Source organism: Dermochelys coriacea, chromosome 18 (genome assembly GCF_009764565.3).
Source record: "Dermochelys coriacea isolate rDerCor1 chromosome 18, rDerCor1.pri.v4, whole genome shotgun sequence".
Lineage (NCBI taxonomy): Eukaryota > Metazoa > Chordata > Testudines > Dermochelyidae > Dermochelys > Dermochelys coriacea.
In genome coordinates this window covers 6,773,800-6,796,641 of record NC_050085.1, presented here as the reverse complement: position 1 = coordinate 6,796,641, position 22,842 = coordinate 6,773,800, and the positions used below count along the sequence as shown (strand labels likewise).

The 22,842-nt window shown below is 50.5% G+C and overlaps 1 protein-coding gene across 3 annotated transcripts in view; it reads left to right on the top strand.

Annotated features, from left to right (window-relative positions):
- The first annotated feature begins 8,967 nt into the window (after positions 1-8,967).
- Positions 8,968-22,842, top strand: part of RCC2 (regulator of chromosome condensation 2) — a 36,158-nt gene continuing 22,283 nt past the window's right edge. The window contains exons 1-4 of one of the 3 annotated variants that reach the window (XM_038376665.2): positions 8,968-9,126; positions 9,345-9,551; positions 10,572-10,906; positions 20,487-20,580. In XM_038376665.2, the coding sequence (XP_038232593.1) occupies positions 10,580-10,906; positions 20,487-20,580 (421 nt within the window). In that variant the 5' untranslated portion in view covers positions 8,968-9,126; positions 9,345-9,551; positions 10,572-10,579. Of the gene's footprint in view, positions 9,127-9,344; positions 9,552-9,810; positions 9,899-10,571; positions 10,907-20,486; positions 20,581-22,842 lie in introns of those variants that run through there. The other 2 variants (XM_038376663.2, XM_038376664.2) reach the window with 2 other exon arrangements.

The window sequence follows — 22,842 nt, the reverse complement described above, 5'->3', positions numbered from 1 at the left end:
AGTAGTCACTCCATTTTGACCACCTCTCCCTAACTGGGTCAAAATAAAACAGTTCAGTCTGAAATTCCTCCGGTCTGATATTCTGGCAGAGGTGCATGAGTGTAAAAAAAAGTCTTTGTGGGGAGGTTATTAATGGTGTTAGCTCGCTCTGCTCCTTCCCCACATGCACCTTGCTTCGCACCTCTTGCCCTTGGCATGCACCGCTTGTCCCTGAGCGGAGCCATCTTGGAACACTTCTAATAAAAAAAGCTAAATTAAGAGAATGAGCTTTGCCCTTCTGTGGTCCCTGGTTAGCTTCAGAATGTGACCTCCAGGCATTTCCAGGCAGCAAAAAATAAAGTTCCATAGTGAAGAGAAATTAAAATAGGCCAAGTCGTATAAACGAGTCCCTTGTTTCATTAAAGTCCTCGGGGGATTCCATTAGAGGTGTTCTTCCATGCAGCCACACACAGAATTACAGCCCTGTTGGCTACTGTCTCGTAAGACAGAGTCTAACAATGGATAGCAACAGGCACTGACTTTTCTTGTTCCCAGTGGGTGCTCCCCGACTCTGCCCCTTTCCCCCAGGCCTTGCCCTCGCTCCGCTTCTTCCTGCCTGTGCTCTGCCTTCTCCTCTGGTGCAGATTATTTCCAGACCAGAGCAAGGCCAGCATTGGATTGTGATTGTCTGGGATAGGATCTGCTTCCCAGTTTGCTTGTGGGGCAGCACAACTATGCCTTGACTCTCGCTCAGGGTTCATGGCCAAATCCTCTGTGAGCAGTGTCCTGTTGAAATTGTCAAAACCACTCAGCAGGAGGATGGCAGAATCGAGCCCTGAGGGACAAATCTGAGACCAGTGAATACTTTGAATCTCTAAGACATTTAAAGAAATTCCAAGAACAGAACGTTTGGCGGTTAATAGGACAAGGCCCTTATGAAATTTAGGAGTTTGAAAACTTAGAGGTAGGGTTGCTATAATCTTGGTGTAGCGCTGTACAACCAGGGCCCTATAGTGCCACCTGCTGGCCAAGCCTGGTGCTGCAGGCACTCTCTGCCTCAATTTCCCCCTCCCAGGTGGGTCCCCCACAGCGGCTGGAATTGGTGCTGTAGCTTAGCTCTCCGCCCAAGTCAATCATTAAAACTTAACCCCTTCCAGGATAACAAAAGTCTAAACAAACCACAAATTCTTTCACCCCACTTGGCTCCTCTTCAGCCCACCTTCTGGACTCCCTTTACAATTCTCCACGCTAGGAGGAAGCCCTTACTCCCAGGCAAATTCCTTCGTGTCCTTCCAGACCCTACTTCAAGGCCTTCCATAAGAGCCAACTCAGCGTGCTCCCTGGAGTTCCTCCTCCCCTACACTGACTTCTCTGCCCTTTTATGAGGCCCAGGTGTTTATCAGGCTGTCACCTGACCCCAATTAGTTCAGCCCCCTTAGGCTGGAAGGCAGCTAATTAGGGCACAGGTGGGGCTGATTGAACCTAAGCCTCCTGGCCCTTAAAGGAGCAGGCCATCCCGTAACACCAGGATTTTAAATACCTTGTATTTAAAAATAAAATCCATGATGCCATCGCTGGGAAATTCAAAGCATAAAAGCAGGGACCACTGTTTGCATAGTATCTACAGGAAAGGAACATGTGCGTTCCAGTTGCCGGCTCTGCGTCAGCTAACCAGTTCTCTGTTTGCCCAGGTTTCGATAAGGACGTCCATCACCATGGTATCTGTGCCTGTGCTGACCCTTATCGAGGGTGGCACTCTGTAAATCAATCAGCTCTGTTAGAAACAGAATAAAACAAAATAAACGTTTGTCAGGTTAAAAAGACCAGATTTGCAGCATTTTATTTTCCAGCTTCCTGGGAAGGGTTTAAAAAACAATGGAAAATAAGAAGAGGTCTTTCCAAATATGGCTGAGAGTTGTTTTAGGTGAAATGTGGCTGAAATATGAGTTGCAATTGTGCACCTGCTTTTTACATTTGCCAGTCTATCCACAGAAGAGCTCTGTGGCGCTCAAAAGCTTGTCTCTTTTCCCAAAAGAAGTTGGTCCAATAAAAGATATATTGCCTTACCCACCTTGTCTCTCTACATTTATTCTGCAATTTCACCTCTCTTAGCCAATCGGCGCTCCGGTCTGCTGTTGAGTTACTGAACCATAACTTTATCCTTATTTCTTAGTTATGCAGTTCTCTGCGTTATGATTGACTGAGGAGTTGGGCATTTCACAAAAATTGTACTCTTCTTTCACAAGAACCATCCAACATGCAAATCCCAGTATGCTGGCTGGCTGAGGGCCAGTATTACCCACTTGAAGAGCGGTGATTTGAATAAACTGGCATGCTTATTTGCATGAATTGCATAAGGCGCTGATTCTGTAAGGCACTTAAGCATATGCTTCATTTTAATTTGTGAGTACTCCCAATTGACTTCAATAAGACTATCCTTGAGAAATTCAAAACATAAAAGCAGTGACCACCATTTTTGTAGGGCCTACAAAAACAAGCAAAAAACCAAAGCCATATGAACGCCAGTGGCTGGCTTTGCATCAGACGCAGCAATGAACTAAAAAACTGTCTACCTAGGATTCTATAAGGTCATCCATCTCCACTGGATAAGGGCCAAAAGAAGCACCTAAGTAATACAGTCAAGTGAGTTTTATAAGGCTTGATCCTGTACCCAGTAAAGTCCTTGACAAACCTCTCATAGATAGCTAGATTAGAGCTGCAGAATAGGTCTTTCTCAATAACCATAAGGAGGTTATGCAAATTCCTTCTCCCCAGTTGGCTACTACCCTCATAACTCCTCCCCCCGCTATCCCACCACATCGCAGCTACTATGTACAATGTTATTGTTTAAAATGTATTTATTCATGGTGGGAGGAAAGGAAACTAACTCTCCTCAAAAGTCCAGGAGCAGCGTGGCGGAGACACTGAGAAGCTCGGGAATAGGTGGGAAGCGACAAGGGGGGAAAGAATGGCAGGATGAGGGGCCCGTGTTTCTATGGGTCTGCTACAGGTGTCTGCATCACCCCCAGTGTAGCCAATTTCGCATGGGCAGTGGCTCAGGCTAGCTGCCCAGGTATATACCCAGGGGGCCTGGAAGGGGGTTCTATGCAGTGATTAGCCTGAGCCACCTCCCATGCTAAACTGGCTACACTGCTATTTTTAACTCATTAGCTTGAGCAGAGCTAGTGTGTGTCTATCTACCCACACTGGAAAGCTCACTGTCAGCTACAGTGTAGACATACCCACTGTGACAGATATGGTAATTTCCTCCAGTATATATGGGAGACCTTATTGTATTAAGGCAGTGGTTTGCAGCCTTTTTCCATTTGCAGACCCCTACAAAATTTTGAATGGAGGTGCGGACCCCTTTGGAAATCTTAGACATAGTCTGTGGACCCCCAGGGGTCTGTGGACCACTGATTGAAAACCACTGTATTAAGGTGATGTATTACTGTGGGCAGGGATTGTATAATACCTTTCTAGGGGGGCAAACGTGACAGATTTAAGACCTGAGAGTTCAAAAGACTATACTGAAAATGTGCCAGACAAATATGCACTTTGGGAACAAAAAGTGCTAATGGATTTCCTGGGGAATTCCTAGGGAGAAATTAATGCAAATTCCCTGACTCAAGTTATGCAAAAAACCCCCAAAAAAACAAAAAAAACAACCACAGCCTTTTGAAGCTATGCCCTGAGGAGAGGGTCATTGCCTGCTGATTACCTCTTGCACAAGGCTGAGATCAAAGACCAGAAATGACTGCTCTGCCCTGTCTTTGTTCTGATTCTGAATCTAACATGGATGAACTTATAACCATGAGGAAAACCCAATGCTGAGTTTTGAAGAATTAAAACTACCAAAGCCCTAGGCTGGAGTTGCAGGGTGATTCTGGTAATCTTTTTAGCATACATGTAGGTTCTTTTATTGTTTAGTATGTTTTCTCTGTAATGCTTTTACCTTAAGATTAAGTGTGCTTGCTTAGAAGGAGGTGGATGGTAACGTATAACTGCAGGCAATCCACTGGTCACAGCCCTTGAAGAGAAATCAAAGTGGAGGCCCTGGCCTTTTAGGCAGTTTGGCTTGCTGGGGATATCACAGTGTAGGCAGGGCACTGTGCAGCCTCACCACCCCCCCCCCCGGCCCCGGCCCCGGCTCCACAGCTAGAGGAGACTATCTGCTCCTGGCCCACTGCCCTCTTATAAGGGCCAGCTGAGCCCTGACTGGGGCATGGCCACAGCTGAGCCTGCTTCCCCACTCAGCCTGGGAACTGCTTGCTCCCAGCCACAGACTCTCCTGGGCTGTTTTCAGTCCTTCAGGGCAGGAGCGGGTGACCCCCCATCACAAAAGGGAGAGGTCAGTCTGCTTGGGCTGCCCTGCCGGCTGGAGCTCTCTCCCCCTGGAGGGCCACTGCTGGCTGGGACCCCTTCTGGAGCCGCCGCTGCTGTGGGGTAGGGGGGGCTTTGCCGGCCTTCCAGTTACTTACCCCAGGCCTTCCCCACCCTCTGGCAGGAGTCCCAAAACCTGCAATACCACAGTCAGGAGCTAGTGAGACGTGGGTCTCCAGCCAAGAGAAGTGACGGCTGAAGAGATGGATCCTAAAGTGGATACCCTCGGTGGAACCACGGAAGGGGACTGCAGCTGCAGCTGCTCTGAACTCGGATGCCCATCAGGAGTAAGAATTGTTTAGTGGTTTGGGTGCTGACTAGTTCCCTGCTCTACCCCAGATTTGTTGTGTGAGGTTGTGCAAGGCATCTGGTCTCTCTGGGCCCCAGTTCCCTATCTGTACAACGGGGATAATAGCACTGCCCTGCCTCACAGGGAAATGTGAGAAGAAATCCACTGACGACTGAGAAGTGCTCAGGTAATATAGTGAGGAGGGCCGTATGAGCACCTAGAATAGTGAAGGTGATTTGGATACCTAAACCTCCTTTAGCTGCTTTGCAAATCCCATCCTACAAGCATCGCTACTGGCAGGTCTCAGTGACTTTTATTATTTGTTAGTTATTAAGATCTATGGGCCAGGTCCCCATTGTGTTAGGTGCTGTACAAACCGATCATAAAGATGATCCCTGCCCCAAACAGCTTGTCACCTTCTCCCCATCCCTTTCCTTTTCCAAATTACAAGCACAACTAAAAAGTAGGTTCTAATGAAAACCCTGAGTGATATATCCTTCACCATAACAGAAGCAGGGAACACAGAACTTTGGGCATCCTGTTTTAGGCGAAACCCTGATGTTATGGGTAAACACCCCTTTGAATATGTGCAACTATCTGCCTGTTTCTTACAGAGCAGCAAAATGATCGAGAACTGGCAGAGAAAAAATACAAAACCCAAACAAATGTATTCCTGGCACTCCAAAGAAATCCAGAAAAAAGGACAGATGTAAACCAACTCCATTGAAATCAATGGAGCTACAGTGACTACACCAGCTGAGAATCTGGCCCCAAATTCCTGATGATTTATGTGTTTAATTCCTGGGGGGAAGAATTATTGTTTGTTCTTTGTATTGCTGCAGCACCTAGGAGCCCCAGTCACGGACTAGGGCTCCACTGTGCTAGGCGCTGTACGAACCCAGAACACAAAGATGGTCCCTTCCCAGGATAGCGGTGCTTTAATCATGGCAGTAAAACAGTATCCCAGGAGCCTTTCTGCAAGAGCCACAGAATGACAAGTGAAAAATGAACTAGCCTCCACCACTATTATGTGCAGCAACCCTACCTGTGTAGATTCTGAACTGTCCACCTGATTGGAGTTGCATATTAGGAACAAAGCAGCTGTCTCATGGATAAAAGGTGTAATTCCCTGCATGTTTCTGTTGGGAAACTCATATTTCTTCTCTTCTTCTCCTCCTCCTCTTCCTCCTTCTTCTTCTCATAATTATCCTCATCCTCACTGTATTGCCTACAAGCCCTAATCATGCACCTGGATTAAACAAACACACACAGCCGGTGCCCCAGAGAGGTTCTGGTCTAGCGGCATAATGCAGTGCTGTGGTACACCTAACTGATGACTGTCCACACCCACTTCAATTGGAGAAGTCTCTGTAAACACAGTCACAGGCCTCCTGAGATTACATGACAATGCATATCATGCAGTACCATAACTACTCCGGGGAGTTAACAGGCAGGACCAGTTCTTCACTCTCCAAATTACTTTCCCAGGGCAGTCCAACCGCAGGAAAAACCAGTTTCTGGAAATCCACACCTTAGCGTCATATGATTCTGGCGTCGAGTTGCATCAGCGCTCATGACACTCAAGGGGAAAAAACCTTTATTTTCCTGCCCGCAGCCCAGACATCACCAGGTTTGCCACATGGCCACTTTGTAAAGGGAGAACCAGTTCTCTAGTAGAGACCAATTGCAGTGTGCCATTTTCCTAAGGAAACCTAATGGCCATTATGTGATAGAATGAATTCCTTGATAGCAATCTTGCTTGTGCTTGATATCAAAGCATGAGATATCATACAGGTGTTCACAATAAATTATAATAATAAAGGAAACTACAGTGCTGGGTGCCATTACATAACAGATAGATAGATAGATCTTCACACTTCTCTAGCTCCTGTCATTCCAGGATTTCAAAGCACTTTACAAACATTAATGAATGAACTTCATAAGTCCCCACTGAGCATTGTAGAGCATTGTACAGTTGCGAAAACTGAGGCAAGGGAGGTGAAATGACCTTGCCCGAGGTCCCACATTGGGTGTGTGGCAGAGGCAGACATACAACCAGTTCTGATTCCTACCCCTGGGCTTTAACCACAAGATCATGCTCTTCTGTATAAGTGAGACAACCGCAAAAGGACTCCGGGTGAGTCCCAAATGATCCATATTCTTATCTAAACCTTAGCAAAACCTTCAGATCTCGCTTGTCAGTCCCTAATTTGAACCCCTTTCTGTGCCTTTTCCGCCACCTAAGCTATGACCTTATACATGTCGCTGACATCCTTAGACTAAAATAAAAAAAGTTTCAAGAGGTAGTTGGTGACCCTTAGTCCGTGACTGGCGCCCTTATAGACTGTAGCCATCTGCCGAATTGTCTTGGGTCGCTATTGCTGGTCTATTGAGGGCACCAAACAAAAGTAAAACCCCTAGCACTTCCCCAACCAAATCTAATAATAATACTCAGGGTCAGCACTTAAACTGGGATGAATCAGCATTGCTCCATTCAGCTGAGGAGTTGTCCCTGAACACTTACATGCAGTATTATATGTGCAAAGCACTGTATAAACACCAGCTAATTAATACTCACCCTTCTGAGGTAGGGATGCAGCTCGGTATAGTGGAGAGAGTACGGACTTGGGACTCAGGAGACCCGGTAGGTAGGTATTATTCTGCCCATTTTACAGAGAGGGAAACTAAGTCAGATTAATAGTCAAACTCTGCTTTACACTAGTGTAAATCAACAGCAATACATCTGAAGTCAACGGAGTTACACCAGGCTTCCACCAGTGAATCTGGCCCGAAGTGATTTGCTCAAGGTTATAGAGTGAATCAATGGCAGAGCGAGAAATGGGCATCAGGGATTCCTAGCCCATTAAGGTTGAGCAGTAGCCACTTCCATTAAGCTAATTGGGATTTTTTTTTACATCAAATCTTTTAGTGTAGTTCTTGAGTGAACATCCCCTATACCAGCCCCAAAGGAATGGGATTAAACTGGTGAATTATAGTTCTGTATTCTGCCTTCTGATTGTTAAACCTCCAGAACAGGGAAGAATAGAATGTAAAGAGGTAGTGTTTTTCCAGTAGTTAGAGCAAAGGCTTGGGAGATGAGATAGTCCTGGTTTCTCATCCCTAATGTGACCCAGTTATAGTTTTCAGAGTAGCAGCCATGTTAGTCTGTATTCGCAAAAAGAAAAGGAGTACTTGTGGCACCTTAGAGACTAACAAATTTATTAAAGCATAAGCTTTCGTGAGCTACAGCTCACTTCATCGGATGCATTTGGTGGAAAAAACACCAAATGCATCCGATGAAGTGAGCTGTAGCTCACGAAAGCTTATGCTCTAATAAATTTGTTAGTTATAGTTTTGTCCTTCACAACATCCCCTGGCAACAAGTTCCACAGGCTGACTGTGCATTGTGTGAAATACTTCCTTTTGTTTGTTTTAAACAAGCTACCTATTAATTTCATTGGATGACCCTTAGTTCTTGTGTTAAGCGAAGAAGTAAATAACACTTCCTTATTGACTTTCTCCACATCACGCATGATTTTACAGCCCTCTATCATCTCCCCTCTTAATCATCTCTTTTCCAAACTGAAAAGTTCCAGTTTTTTTAATCTCTCTTCATATGGAAGCTGTCCCATACTCTTAATCATTTTTGTTGGCCTTCTCAGTACCTTTGCCAATTCTAATGCATCTTTTTTGAGATGGGCTGACCAGAACTGCATGCAATATTCAAGGTGTGGGTGTGCCATGGATTTATATAGTAGCATTAGGATATTTTTCTGTTTTATTATCTACCCTTTTCCTCATGGTTCCTAACATGCTGTTGACTTTTTTAACTGCCGCTGCACATTGAGAGAACTATCCACAATGCATACATGTATCTATAGCACCTATTAGCAGAACAGGGCCCTAATCTCCATTTGGGTCCACTGACAGTACTGGAATACAAATAAATAATAATAATAATAAAGGTTTCAGAGTAGCAGCTGTGTTAGTCTGTATCCGCAAAAAGAAAAGGAGGACTTGTGGCACCTTAGAGACTAACAAATTTATTTGAGCCTGATAAAAGAATACCAAGACATAACAAATAGGCAGTTTTACCATTAGCCTTCATTCACGCAGGAGGATTTCATTGTAGCATTTTAGTAAGGGAAGAACTCCTCCCTCCCATATTAACTGAATTAACAGCCTCTGCCCCCCCACCCCCCCGCAAAGTCATCCTGTCCTAGAGATGGAGCTGTTCTCAAAGCTGGACTTTGCCTGCCTCCTTCTTTCACAGCTCTTTCCTTTTTCGTGTGCATACATGTGTTTCTGTTTTGTATTGTAGCATTTGTTCTGGTGGCTCATATTTACATTTTAAGTGCATCTGGTGGGTGGGCGCTAGGGGAAAAAAACCAACCCTTTTCTTTAACAGGAAACAAAACAAAATTAATTAAAGCTTTTGAATTCTTTCTTTTTGTTGCACTCTTCCTCCAAACCAGGTAGAGTTTTGAAATTCGATTCGGATCTCTTTGGGAGGAGGAGAAAGTTGATTTTTTTTAAAGGTAGTGGTGGGGGGGGGGGGGAGCGGATAAAAAAAACCCTAAGAGGAGGGGGGTTGGGGTTGAATGAATAAAAAAAAGGGAAGGAAGGCGGATCCACGTGGTTTAATCGGAGACAGACAGAGATCCCATTGTTCAATTTTTTTTTTTTTTTAAAGGCAGAGCCAAAGAAAAAGGGACGCTGGAGGAAAATCTAGAAGAGGAGAGCCGGGGAAAGCCCTAACCTGAATCAAAAATAAACCGGCGGAGCTACACGGGCGAAAAATAAAAATTAAAACCTGCTGGAAAGAGTTGGAGAACATTAAAGTTTTTTTTTTCTTCTTCTTCTTGATTTGGAGCAACTACAAACCCAACTCCCCGAACAGGTGTTTATGGATTTTATTGGGGGGGGGGGGGGAAGCGCATCTTTCTGTGTGTTTTTTATCCTTTTCTTGAAAAGGCCTGGGGACGGATCCGGCTAATAGAAGATCAAGCTCTGAACCCTGGAGGCATGAATTAGATTTTTGTGTCATTTTTGAGCCGGGCGGGGGAGATAATTGAGTTGATTTTTTTTTTTGTAATAAGGGGGAGGGGAGTTCAAAGACAAAAGCAGCTTCAGGTGAGGGGAACCCCCCTTTCCCCCCCCCCCCGCAGACACACACTTTGCGGGTGCCTTGAGGGGAGAGACAAAGTGGGGGTAAATTTTACTTTTTAAGAGACTTTAAAGCGCTTTGTAAGTATCACAGTGATTCGGGCTGAGGGAGGATGTGGGTCGATAACTCTCACCTATAGTTTTTGGAGCCGGCTGCGGGGGGGGGGTGTCCCCACTTGTGTGCGGGGTTTTTTGTTTGCCAAGGTGTAAAACCGTCGCTGGAGCTCATCACCCCCTTTCTCCCTGTGTGTAGGTTCAATGCCCGGATCTTTTCTAGATTGTCAATTTTAATGGGGGGGGGGGGTTTCCTCGCCCCTTACATCTTGTCTGTTGGCTAGTTTGAATGCTAATGGGGGGGGGGACGACGACGACACACATTTACCCCCTAAACTTTCGCAGGAGTAGTGCCATGGCCATGCCAGTTTGTGTTTTTGTTTTTTGTTTTTTTTCCAAGGTAGCAAATTTTAATCCATCTAGGAGGAAGGGGGGAGATTTTTTCGGTGCGATTTTCGTGCTTTTGGGGGGGGGGGGGCAGTTTCCCTCCACGAGGCGGCGGCGGGGGGGGGGGGGAACTATTTTGTCTTGTGAGGGGTTTTGTTGTTGCTCGATTGTGTGTAACCTGCGGGGGTGGGGGCGGCCCGCTTTCCCCGGCCGCCTCCAGCCCCGGGGGACCCTGCCGCGATGGGGGCCCGGCGGCCGGATCGGGGCCCATGACCGCCTGTGTGTGTGTGTGTGTTTCTCCCTCCCTGCCCAGCCGGCAAGATGCCCCGGAGGAAGGCGGCGGCGGGGCCCGGGTGGGAGGCCAGCTCCGGCAACGGGACGGCCCGCTCGGCCGGCAGGAAGCGGCCGGGCCCCGGGCCGAGGAAGCGGGGCCGGCCCGAGCGCGGCGCCGGCGGCGGCGAGGGCGGCAGCAGCGGCGGCGGCGGCGGCAGCAGCGATGAGGACGGGCCCCGGGAGCTGCTGCTGGCGGCGGCCGAGCTGGACGGGGCCCCCGGCGGCAAGAGGGCGGCCAGGCCCGGGGCGGGCGGCGGCCGAGCGGGAGGCCAGGCCGTGGTCATCAGCGAGCCCGAGCACAGCAAGGAGCGGATCGTGAGAGACGGGCGCCGGGGGGAGCCCCCTGCCCCATAGGCCCAGGCCCGGGGGGGGAGGGATGGGAGCCCGGCCCCATAGGCCCAGGCCTGGGGGGGGGGATGGGAGCCCCCCGCCGGCCCCATAGGCCAAGGCCAAGGCCTAGAGGGGGCGGGATGGGAGCCCCCCCCGGCCCCATAGGCCAAGGCCCGGGGGGGGAGGGATGGGAGCCCCCCGCCGGCCCCATAGGCCAAGGCCCGGGGGGGGGGGGATGGGAGCCCCCCGCCGGCCCCATAGGCCAAGGCCCGGGGGGGGAGGGATGGGAGCCCCCCGCCGGCCCCATAGGCCAAGGCCCGGGGGGGGAGGGATGGGAGCCCCCCGCCGGCCCCATAGGTCAAGGCCAAGGCCTAGAGGGGGCGGGATGGGAGCCCCCCCCGGCCCCATAGGCCAAGGCCCGGGAGGGAGGGATGGGAGCCCGGCCCCATAGGCCCAGGCCTGGGGGGGGGGTGGGAGCCCCCCGCCGGCCCCATAGGCCAAGGCCAAGGCCTAGAGGGGGCGGGATGGGAGCCCCCCCCGGCCCCATAGGCCAAGGCCCGGGGGGGGAGGGATGGGAGCCCCCCGCCGGCCCCATAGGCCAAGGCCCGGGGGGGGAGGGATGGGAGCCCCCCGCCGGCCCCATAGGCCAAGGCCCGGGGGGGGAGGGATGGGAGCCCCCCGCCGGCCCCATAGGCCAAGGCCCGGGGGGGGAGGGATGGGAGCCCCCCGCCGGCCCCATAGGTCAAGGCCAAGGCCTAGAGGGGGCGGGATGGGAGCCCCCCCCGGCCCCATAGGCCAAGGCCCGGGAGGGAGGGATGGGAGCCCGGCCCCATAGGCCCAGGCCTGGGGGGGGGGATGGGAGCCCCCCGCCGGCCCCATAGGCCAAGGCCAAGGCCTAGAGGGGGCGGGATGGGAGCCCCCCCCGGCCCCATAGGCCAAGGCCCGGGGGGGGAGGGATGGGAGCCCCCCGCCGGCCCCATAGGCCAAGGCCCGGGGGGGGAGGGATGGGAGCCCCCCGCCGGCCCCATAGGCCAAGGCCCGGGGGGGGAGGGATGGGAGCCCCCGCCGGCCCCATAGGCCAAGGCCCGGGGGGGGAGGGATGGGAGCCCCCCGCCGGCCCCATAGGTCAAGGCCAAGGCCTAGAGGGGGCGGGATGGGAGCCCCCCCCGGCCCCATAGGCCAAGGCCCGGGAGGGAGGGATGGGAGCCCCCCGCCGGCCCCATAGGCCAAGGCCCGGGGGGGGAGGGATGGGAGCCCCCCGCCGGCCCCATAGGCCAAGGCCCGGGGGGGGAGGGATGGGAGCCCCCCGCCGGCCCCATAGGCCAAGGCCCGGGGGGGGGGGATGGGAGCCCCCCCCCGGCCCCATAGGCCAAGGCCCGGGAGGGAGGGATGGGAGCCCCCCGCCGGCCCCATAGGCCAAGGCCCGGGAGGGAGGGATGGGAGCCCCCCGCCGGCCCCATAGGCCAAGGCCCGGGGGGGAGGGATGGGAGCCCCCCGCCGGCCCCATAGGCCAAGGCCCGGGGGGGGAGGGATGGGAGCCCCCCGCCGGCCCCATAGGCCAAGGCCCGGGGGGGGAGGGATGGGAGCCCGGCCCCATAGGCCCAGGCCTGGGGGGGGGGATGGGAGCCCCCCGCCGGCCCCATAGGCCAAGGCCAAGGCCTAGAGGGGGCGGGATGGGAGCCCCCCCCGGCCCCATAGGCCAAGGCCCGGGGGGGGAGGGATGGGAGCCCCCCGCCGGCCCCATAGGCCAAGGCCCGGGGGGGGAGGGATGGGAGCCCCCCGCCGGCCCCATAGGCCAGGCCCGGGGGGGGCGGGCGGGGCGCCCCCCGCCGGCCCCATCGGCCACGGCCCGGGGGGGGAGGGATGGGAGCCCCCCGCCGGCCCCATAGGTCAAGGCCAAGGCCTAGAGGGGGCGGGATGGGAGCCCCCCCCCGGCCCCATAGGCCAAGGCCCGGGAGGGAGGGATGGGAGCCCCCCGCCGGCCCCATAGGCCAAGGCCCGGGGGGGGAGGGTTGGGAGCCCCCCGCCGGCCCCATAGGCCAAGGCCCGGGGGGGGAGGGATGGGAGCCCCCCGCCGGCCCCATAGGCCAAGGCCCGGGGGGGGAGGGATGGGAGCCCCCCCCCCGGCCCCATAGGCCAAGGCCCGGGAGGGAGGGATGGGAGCCCCCCGCCGGCCCCATAGGCCAAGGCCCGGGAGGGAGGGATGGGAGCCCCCCGCCGGCCCCATAGGCCAAGGCCCGGGGGGGGAGGGATGGGAGCCCCCCGCCGGCCCCATAGGCCAAGGCCCGGGGGGGGAGGGATGGGAGCCCCCCGCCGGCCCCATAGGCCAAGGCCCGGGGGGGGAGGGATGGGAGCCCCCCGCCGGCCCCATAGGCCAAGGCCCGGGAGGGAGGGATGGGAGCCCCCCCCCGGCCCCATAGGCCAAGGCCTGGGGGGGGAGGGATGGGAGCCCCCCGCCGGCCCCATAGGCCAAGGCCCGGGGGGGGGAGGGATGGGAGCCACCACCCCCAAGTAACCAGGGGGAGAAGAGATGACAAATAGTCCTCATCTTTCTGAACCAGGGGGTATGGGTCCCCTCGTGCCCCCCATCACCTAATTGGAGCTAGGTGGACTCCCTACTTGTCCCCACCCTAGAATAACTAGATAGAAAATGTGGAAAAACCAGGACGAGGGGGGAATAGGCGCCCATATAAGAGAGAGCCCCAAATATTGGGACCATCCCTATAAAATCAGGACATCTGGTCACCCTACCCCACCCTGAAAACCACGTGTGGGCAGTATGCCCCCCTTTCTCTGTGAACTGCTGGGGGATAAATCCCTCTTGTCATCCCCCACTTAGTTTTTGTGCAGAGGAAATATATAAATAGCTGCTTTTCTTAAAATTGACCTAGCTAGGGTTGGGGGCGTGTGTGTGTATCTCTCTGTGTGTGTGTGTGTGTGTGTGTGTGTTCCTTTTCTAAAAATTAACAATCCATGGGTTAAATACGTTTAATCACATCAGGTGAAGATTTCCTTCACTTCCTTCCTTCTGCAAATGGCCTGGACCCCACCCCAGTCCCTTTAACCCACAACAAAAGCCTTTTAAACTATCTCCTCCTTGCAAAAAGAAAAGGAGGACTTGTGACACCTTAGAGACTAACACGTTTATTTGAGCATAAGCTTTCGTGAGCTACAGCATCGGATGCATCCAATGAAGTGAGCTGTAGCTCACGAAAGCTTATGCTAAAATAAATGTGTTAGTCTCTAAGGTGCCACAAGTCCTCCTTTTCTTTTTGCGAATACAGACTAACACGGCTGCTACTCTGAAACTCCTCCTTGCAGTTACTCTTGATATTTATCAAACATTTTCTCTCCTTCTTGGCTTGATTTTTTGCCCCCCATGGGGAATTTTAGCCTCTGTGGTGTAAGCACCTGTCTTCCCACTCCATGTGGGTCAGTCCAGGGGTTGGCGTTCTTCCTGGAAATGTAGGGGTACTTGCATTTTGGATGGGGTAACTGTTATGGCTACTTTGGATTTGAGGACAGAAGTTCAAACATGCCCTGAAAATGGATTTCCCCCCCCCCCCCCCGTGTCTTAGATTAGGCCCCTTGCTGAATCAAATGAGCTCACTTTTTTTGGAGGTGTGGGGGCCTTCTCTCTCCTAAAAGAAAAGGGAATTTATGCACTGCGAAAAAATCTGGCTGGGATCTTTGAGTACCCATGTTTTGTTTGATTCCTTCTTTATTTGGGGAAAGGGAAGTCCTTTTTGGGTGGAAGGGAGGGAAGTCTGGATATTCCCCAGGCCAACAGAAGAAAAACAAGCCTCTCAAATGTTCCACAGGAAGGATTTCGATGTCAAACTTACCTTGGTCACTAACAGCTCTTCCCCCTAAAAAAAGCAAACCAAAAACCCAACCCCTTAGTTTTACGATCATGTGAGTGACTGTGCTTTGCTGGGAAGTGGGGTACGTGATCCGTTTATTACATGTGCAGGCAGACATTGATGTTAGAGAGGCAGAGGCTTTGCTTTTATCATGAAAGAGAAATCATGATCTTTATTTGAAAGAGAGTCCCCCCTCTCTGGTTGGGATGCCATTAGAGGAGCCCAGCTTCCTGAAAGAAATTTACTGGCATTGGAAGCGGGGAGCCTCCCCGCAATTCTTCAGCTTGAGAGAAAGACTTCATGCTACACGTATTTGCGGTGCTGTAGCCTTGTTGGACCCAGGGTGTGAGACAAGGTGGGTGAGGTAATATCTGTTACTGGACCAACTTCGGTGGGTGACAGAGGCGAGCTTTGGAGCTCCATAGACGGGTGGAGCTGGAAGGCTTGTCTCTCTCACCCACAGAAGCTGATCCAGCAACAGATGTGTAACAGGGAAGATCTTGCCAATGCTCCCTGTCTGGTATTGGCCTGTCTCTGTCAGGGGAAGTGTGTAGGGTTGGGGGCTGCATTGGACACTCCAGGGGATGTTATTACAGGGCAGGAGGATTATTTGTTGTTTGGAGAGAGACACTGTTAAGAGCTTTGAGGTTCCCGCCTTGTCTCTGGCAATGGCAAATGACTCTGGGGGCTGGGGGAAGGAGAAGAGGCAGGCAGTGCACATGCCCAGTTGCTCCCAGTCCTTTTTTCCCTCCCTCCCATCTCCCCAGGACGTGGGGGAAGCCCTGCTACTGTAGGAGGGGGTCAGGCAGGCACTGCGCATGTGCGCGTTCCTGGTGTTTCCCCTCCCCAGGATGCAAGGGAAGCCTGGCTCCCTTGTAAAGGCATAAGCTGGAGAGGGCTTGTTGCGCATGCCCAGCGTGTTCTCTCACTTCCCCTCCTGTCTCACCAGCAGGTGGGGAAACCCTGCTTGTATAATGGGGGTAGAGACAGTAGAGAACTTGATTAGCATTGTTGCCAGCCACGCTTCTCTTTTTTCCTTTTGTCTGGGGGCAGGGCTGTTTGCAAGGAGAGAGGCAGGGAGCTGGAAAGTGCACAGAGCTGCTGTGGATCCCTAATTAAAATGGTCTGACTAATTATAAAGCTCCTGACTTTTGCAAACCCCCCCCCCCCCCCCCCAAGCATCTGGAATAAGATGAGATGTTCTGCCGAAACAAGCACTGATCTTAAGACACTTTTGTACTCTTCTCTCGCAAGAAACAGCATGTGAAAAACCACTGAAATCATGACTCCTCCATGCTGCGTGTATTAGGCTGAGTGGTCTGCATTATAGTGATCAGTTTTATACAGCAGCCAGAGTTTGCTTGGCACAGAATAAATAAGATGCAGTCCCTACCCCCAAGAGTTTACAATCTAAGCTCCAGATTTTACAGTCTGAACCATGCGGGTGGACCCTCGTGCCCATGTGCAGCCCCATTGAAGGTTATGAGCGTAAGAATCCAACTGTGCTGACCCAGATGGATGACTGAGGCTTTATCAAAAAAAAAAAAAAGAGAGAGAGAGACAAGGGGATTGGCGCAAAAAGATGGAGAGTAATTTGAATAATGTTAATGTAGTTACTTAGTTTTGTTACGAAAGCATCTTGGCAGCTTCTGTTTTAGTTACTGTAAGTTTTTGTTTGCGGTTGTGAGCAGAATCTTCCTTACCCCTGGGATCTTTATAGAAACAGCATGTCTTCCATGAGGCTGTTCAGTAAGCAAAACCTTAAACACATGCCTGACTTGTTGGCATTGCTTCTGCAACAGTGTTTATGATGTTGCATTTTCATTTTTATGGGGGGTGAGGGAGGGTCCCATGTTCTGGGACTGACATCTGTGCAGGAGGCTGAGCTCCATTAGATGATGGTGGTGTGATGCCAGCTACAATGTTAAAGATGTCTGAAATAGCAGAAGTGTCGGTGACGCCATGAACAGTTGGTCTGGGTTTTGTTTGCTTCCTTTTTACTGACCAGTTAAGCGTGGAAGTGTTTTTAAAGTATTTGTTGGTCTTGTAGTTTTTTTCCTTGTAGAACAGAAGTACGTGCCAGACTGAAAGGTTAGTACAGTGCAGACTGTTTTAAACCTCCGAAGACCACCCCCGGCCAGACTTCAGAAGAATATTCAAAACTGCCTCCAGTCTAAGCCTTTGGGTTGTCATGAGGCATCTACTTAAACTTCCAAGCATGCAGGAAAACCGGGGCTTTGGATCTGCAGGTGCTCAGCCTCTCTGAAAATTAGGCCTAAAGTGTCCACTGATGTCATGATGCAAAGGCCAAACTTGACTATTGGGTCTTTGATTTTCCCTGTGGTAACCGTGCTCTAATTTATTTGAATCTTGTGGCTAAAGCCAGCTTTCAGTATTTGACTTGTGGGTAGGGGAGTAAGCATTGGGGAATAGCTTTACTTACAAACAAGCTATGGAAAATGTTTTGCTCATTTCTTTGAAGTAGAAGTTGCTTCTGCATTGTCATGGCTTGGCCACTTCTTTTCTTGTACATTATGAGACTTGGAAAGGGAAGGACCCATCCTACAAACAACTTCAGCCTGCTTTGCCAATAAGGTCTACGCTCTGCTGTTGCACGTGCATGCAAGTTTGTGATCTTTGTCTGAGCTGACGTAATGTGTCGTAACAGTCCCTTTGCTCTGCTCACGCAAGTGATGTTGGTCATTTAGTGGGGATGCAAGTTAAATTCAGCAGCGAGATCACACAGTGCTGTGTGAACATGTGCATTCAGAGGGCTTGTTAACTCTGGGATGAATCCATGACGTAAGCCAGACTTATTTACTTGCCCTGTTTTGTAGCTGATTGCAATAATACACTCTCTAACGGACAGGCACCTTTAACACCCGTTGCTTGTCTAAAAGATGCAGCCTCCCAATGAGTCTGTTAAAAGGTTGAACATCAGCCTTTCAAACATCTTTTTTCCCTTGAGATACAATTCCAAAGTAATTTTACCCTGAAAACCCCATTTTGCTGATTGAAGAAAGCACCGTATATTTTTTTCCCCTTCCATCACATCCATCTTAGCACAAATTACGTGACTAGGATCTAAGTAGGCAGCAAAGGTCCAAAGAGCGTGCTTAGGTTAGTGTACAGGGAAGACTTCTTTTATTGCTAACTAAATCTTTGGTATAGTCTTTTAACCTGGACAATACTGAACGTTCTGGACTTGGCACCTTCCATTCAGGGAAATTGGACTCCACTTGCGATGGGTCGAATAGCCTTAGCTTGTTTTTGCTGCGTTGCTGTATTCTTCCCATAGCCATTGTACAGCATCTTGTCATCGTGCCTGTCCTCGCAAAAGGAAAAAAAAACAAACCCAGACCAAATAATATTAATCCCAACTTCATTAATAAAGATGACAATTAACTCTGAAAACCTGTCCGGTCTCCCAAGCCAACATATCAGTCACTGTGAGAAGCATCTGTAATTACCGCAGTGTATTAAATTTGAAACTTTTTTTTTTTTTTTTTTTTTAAAAAGCATGGTTCCTGTTGCCCCATTTCTAAAGTATCTGCAGGCAAGCTGTTGTTTGGTAGCATTGTCTAGATTCTGATTGTGTGATGGCAGCAGAATATCTTGGTATCTGAACGCTGAGTGATGTGCTAGCCATGTCGTTCGGTACCAGACCGTATCTCCATCATTCCCGATGTGGTACAGCATCAAATACTCAATTGATTTGACTGGATGTTCTGTGGAAAACAGCTGCTGGAAAACAAGTTTTTCTCCTTTGCTCTATTTCCTGATCCATTAGGCAGACCAGGAAGTTGTAGGAGTAAAGTCAGTTGAACCTACAGAGGGGTTTGCCTCAGGAAGAAATTCCTGTTTCTTAAGACAGATGCTTTGATGTAACATGTATTCAGGAAGCTCAGGCTCTGGAATCCCTGCTGGAGAAATAAAATTTGTGGCCTATCAGTTACAGGAAAAGGGGGACAGAGAAAATTGGGCATGATCTGAAATAGTCGGAGCATTTGAAAGGCTTGTGGTTCTAATATCTCTGATAAAGATCTTTAAATAATTTAAATGGAGTTTAGGTGGCTTCCCTGTCAGATTCTTGGGCTGTTTCTCTTCCTTTTCAAGGGTGTCTGTGACGAACCCTCCCTCCCCCACTGCTGTTTGTTACAGAAGTGTGCTGTAATGTTGGCTTTTGGCTGTGTACTTGGGAGTAAAACTAAATGGATGCATAATTTCCCCAGCCTTGTAAAAGTCAGAAGCCATCGTTTGAAGCATTCTCTTTCGGGGCATTCTATTTTAGTTTGTAAGTTGCCAACCAAAGGTCAGAGTGGCTTCTTCTGGGGTTTTATATTATCAGTGATTGCAAACATAATGACTGGGATGTTCAAAGGAGCCTTAAGGAGTTAAGCCCCCAGCTCCTATTGTATTTCAGGGCTGATTGGGTGTCTAAATACCTTAGCTCCTTTGAAAATCCCAACCAATCACTTAAATTTAAGCTCTAGAATTCTTGTTCCCACTCTTATTTTTTAAACCTTCTTAACATGGGTAAATTCAGTCCTGTGGAGCGGGGTATTCATTTGCCTTTGTGAGTGGCACATGGACAGCATTGCAGGATGGATGATGCTGGCTTTTGTTTTCTGAGCTGTGTGCACATTCGGGGCATAAAGGACTGGATTTTTCAAAGGTGCTGAGTACCCACCTCTTCCAGGCTGCAGCTGGAGACATGTAAGCCCCAAGCTTGAGAAAATCAGGCCCACAGCTTTGAATATGGCTATGCTATGTCAGCTGTAAAGGGTCAGATTTTTAAGGCTGGAGAGTCTGTGTTCCCCAAAGAATTTGAGGTTCCGAAAAAACTCAATTGGTCCTTTTGTTGCTGATTAGTTCAGAATAAGTGATCTGACTAGAAAGCCTGCTTTCTTACTTTTTGGGGCTGCCAGGAAGTGCTGTGGGGCGCAAACAGTGCTCCTGAGAGCAGGAGTGCTGTGTGATGATGCTCAAAGTGGGGGGTGAGATGGCGGTGGGCTCTGAAGAGAGTCCCATCTTGACTTGTAGGATGATGGTCACAGTGGTGGGCCTCGCTTTGGGAGAATAAGGGCTAACATGCAGTGGGCTGCCAGAATAAAGTGGGGGTGAAGGGAAAAGGTCCCTGACGTTAATGAAGGTTTGAATCCTGTGCATGGTGTATTTGACTCAACTCTCTGAACAATTGAAATCTTCAGCCTTAAGGAGCTAATATATGTTCAGTACAAAGTGTTACATCTGCTGTATCCTAATGTCTCTAGCCAGGACCTTTCTAATGGCCATCCAGTTTTAGTTGTGGGGGTTTTTTTGTTTTTTTTAAAACTATAGGCCAGTTTTATTGGAGTTTATCCTCTCTCTCGGTACTGTGAATGTAACTTGCAAATACGTGTACTGATCGTTAGTTGCTGCAATGCATTTGGTACTAATCTTCACCAGATTTTGAAAAAGAAAAATCAGTCTAAAAATAAACAATAGGTATAACTGCCATGCTACAAGCCGCAATGCTATTGCGATGCAATAAAACACTCCACGATTGCCCAGAGCATCTAAATGAACGGTAGCGATACTAACAAACTGTTTGGTTTCATGCCACCTGCTCTCTCTGTATGCTGAGGTAATTGCAGAACAGTTGCAATTCCTATTTGCCTTTCCTGTATGCTCACCTGATTCTTTCTCTTTACACCTGGCAGAAACTCGAAGGGTCCAAGTGCAAGGGGCAGCTTCTGATATTTGGAGCAACCAACTGGGACCTGATTGGCCGTAAAGAAGTGCCGAAACAGCAAGGTAGGAGAAGCTAAGCAACATATGTGTCTGAGTGGCCCATTGTGGATAAAATGACAGTATTAACGATACTGCACTGCAATCAGGAGGTGCAATCAGGAGCTGCAGTGTCTCCTCCTGATTGCAGTGTAGACATACCCTTTAGGTGACAAGCCTGATGTCTGTTGCTTGTCTCTTTTTCTACTGTCCCCATACCAAAAACAGTCAGTCATGCTCTGAAAATCTTTTACATATTCAGGACTAAGCCCTTTGAAAGGAGGAAGATGCAGTCTTAAAACTGACATTCTTGGGATAGCCAAATGACCTGCAAAGGAATTAAAATACCAAAGCAGTGTCTGAGAGAATTGTGGTTTGCTGTAAGGCATTGTCCAAGCTAGAATCTGCCTACCGCCAAACTGTCGGAGTGCAATGAGATCGTTATTCACCAGCAGTAGACATCATCACAACGTTGTCTCATCTGAAAGGGGGCGCCATGACCAGTACATTTCCCCCGTTGTACCATGCTCGGGGTATTTGTTCAGTGCCAGCTCAGAGGGAAGCGTGCCCTTGCATCCCTTCCTTGAAGATCTCCTGGTCTGATTTTTGACAAGCTCAACCATATAGATTCTAACAAGCGTCTCTGCCAAAGACACAGTGACCAAAGCTTAACATCTGTGGTATCTGTGAGGTTGGTGGCCTACAGTGCTTCCTCTAATTTTTCCCACCCATGTGCAGAATGAATTTTGTTATGTGCACCAATATGGAGGTGAAGTGTGACATGTCCCCTTCGGATTGGAGCACATAACAAAATTCATGTGGTTGAGGGGTTTGGAGTGTGGGATGGGGCTCAGGGCTGGGGAAGAGGGTTGGGGTGCAGGGGTGTGAGGGCTCCAGCTGGTGGTGCAGGCTCTGGGATGGGGCCGGGGATGAGAGGTTTGGGGTTCAGGAGCGTGCTTCGGGTCTACGGTGGGGAGAGAGGACTCCCCCCAGCTCACTGTCCCTGTAGCAGCGAGGCAGAGGGTTGGGGTGCTGGGGTGAGGGCTCCGGCTGGGGGTGCAGGCTCTGGGATGGGTCTGGGGATGAGGGGTTTGGGGTGCAGGAGGGTGCTTTGGGGCCAGGGATGAGGGGTTTGGGGTGCAGGAGGGTGCTTTGGGGCTACAGCAGGGAGAGAGGACCTCCCCTCTCCCCCCCGCCGGCTCCCTCTCCCCGTAGCAGCACCTGGGCTGGGGCTGCAGGATAGGCGCCCCTCGCCCGGCCCCAGTAGGTCCGGGCTGCATCTTTGGGTGGGAGGCAGGCTGGCACAGGTTGGGGGCTGGGCTAGCTTGGGGCCGGGTGCGGGGCTTCCTTTCCCTGGCCACGGCAGGTCCCCGAGGGGGTTCCCTGAGCGCCCCCACGGCGCTCAGAGGCTGCTGCGCGGCCGTGCAGCTTACAGGGAACTTAAGCGATCTAGAATATTTCATGGATGCTGAACAGCTTTCACTTTGGCACTTGTTGGAAAGCTAGGCCAAAGCTCCTGGAACACACAGCCCTGCATTAATGCACCTTTTGCTTTCAACGGCAGCATGTGGGGCAATGCGGAGTGGAAACATTTGAAGCCTTAAACATTCTGAACAAGGGCCGGTCGAGGAGTGAGTTTGCTTCCTCTTTCTCCAGTCTGTGCAATGTGCCTATTCTCAGCGAGCAGCAAGTGGATCTGATCCTCCTGTTGGATATGGGAATCCCTGTATCCTGTAAAGCTGCTAGGGGGACAGGCACTCCTGTTGACTTTTGCAACGCTTCAAAAATTCACATCCGTGATCGGAATCTAGTTGGAGAGCCATCTGAAGCCAAATCTACGACGTCAGTGCTTTGCTGGGCAGCTTTCTCTGTTATTGTGGTTAGATGACTTAGAGGGCTCCTTTTTTCATGAAGTTGACAGATTTCCACTCTATACGGCTAAATTCAGTGCCTTGCATAATGATAGGTTTCAGAGTAGCAGCCGTGTTAGTCTGTATTCGCAAAAAGAAAAGGAGTACTTGTGGCACCTTAGAGACTAACAAATTTATTAGAGCATAAGCTTTCGTGAGCTACAAATTTGTTAGTCTCTAAGGTGCCACAAGTACTCCTTTTCTTTTTTAGAGGGCTCCTGTGAGGCATATGGCTTCTTGCTTCTTCATGTGAAGTTATTGAATTCTAGGTGTCTGTATTTGAGGCGCTGCTGCAAGAGATTGCAGCATAGCAGATCAGTGGCCACTTATTTGTAAAACACCATTTGATTTTTAACAGCCTCTGAATGTTGTCAGTATA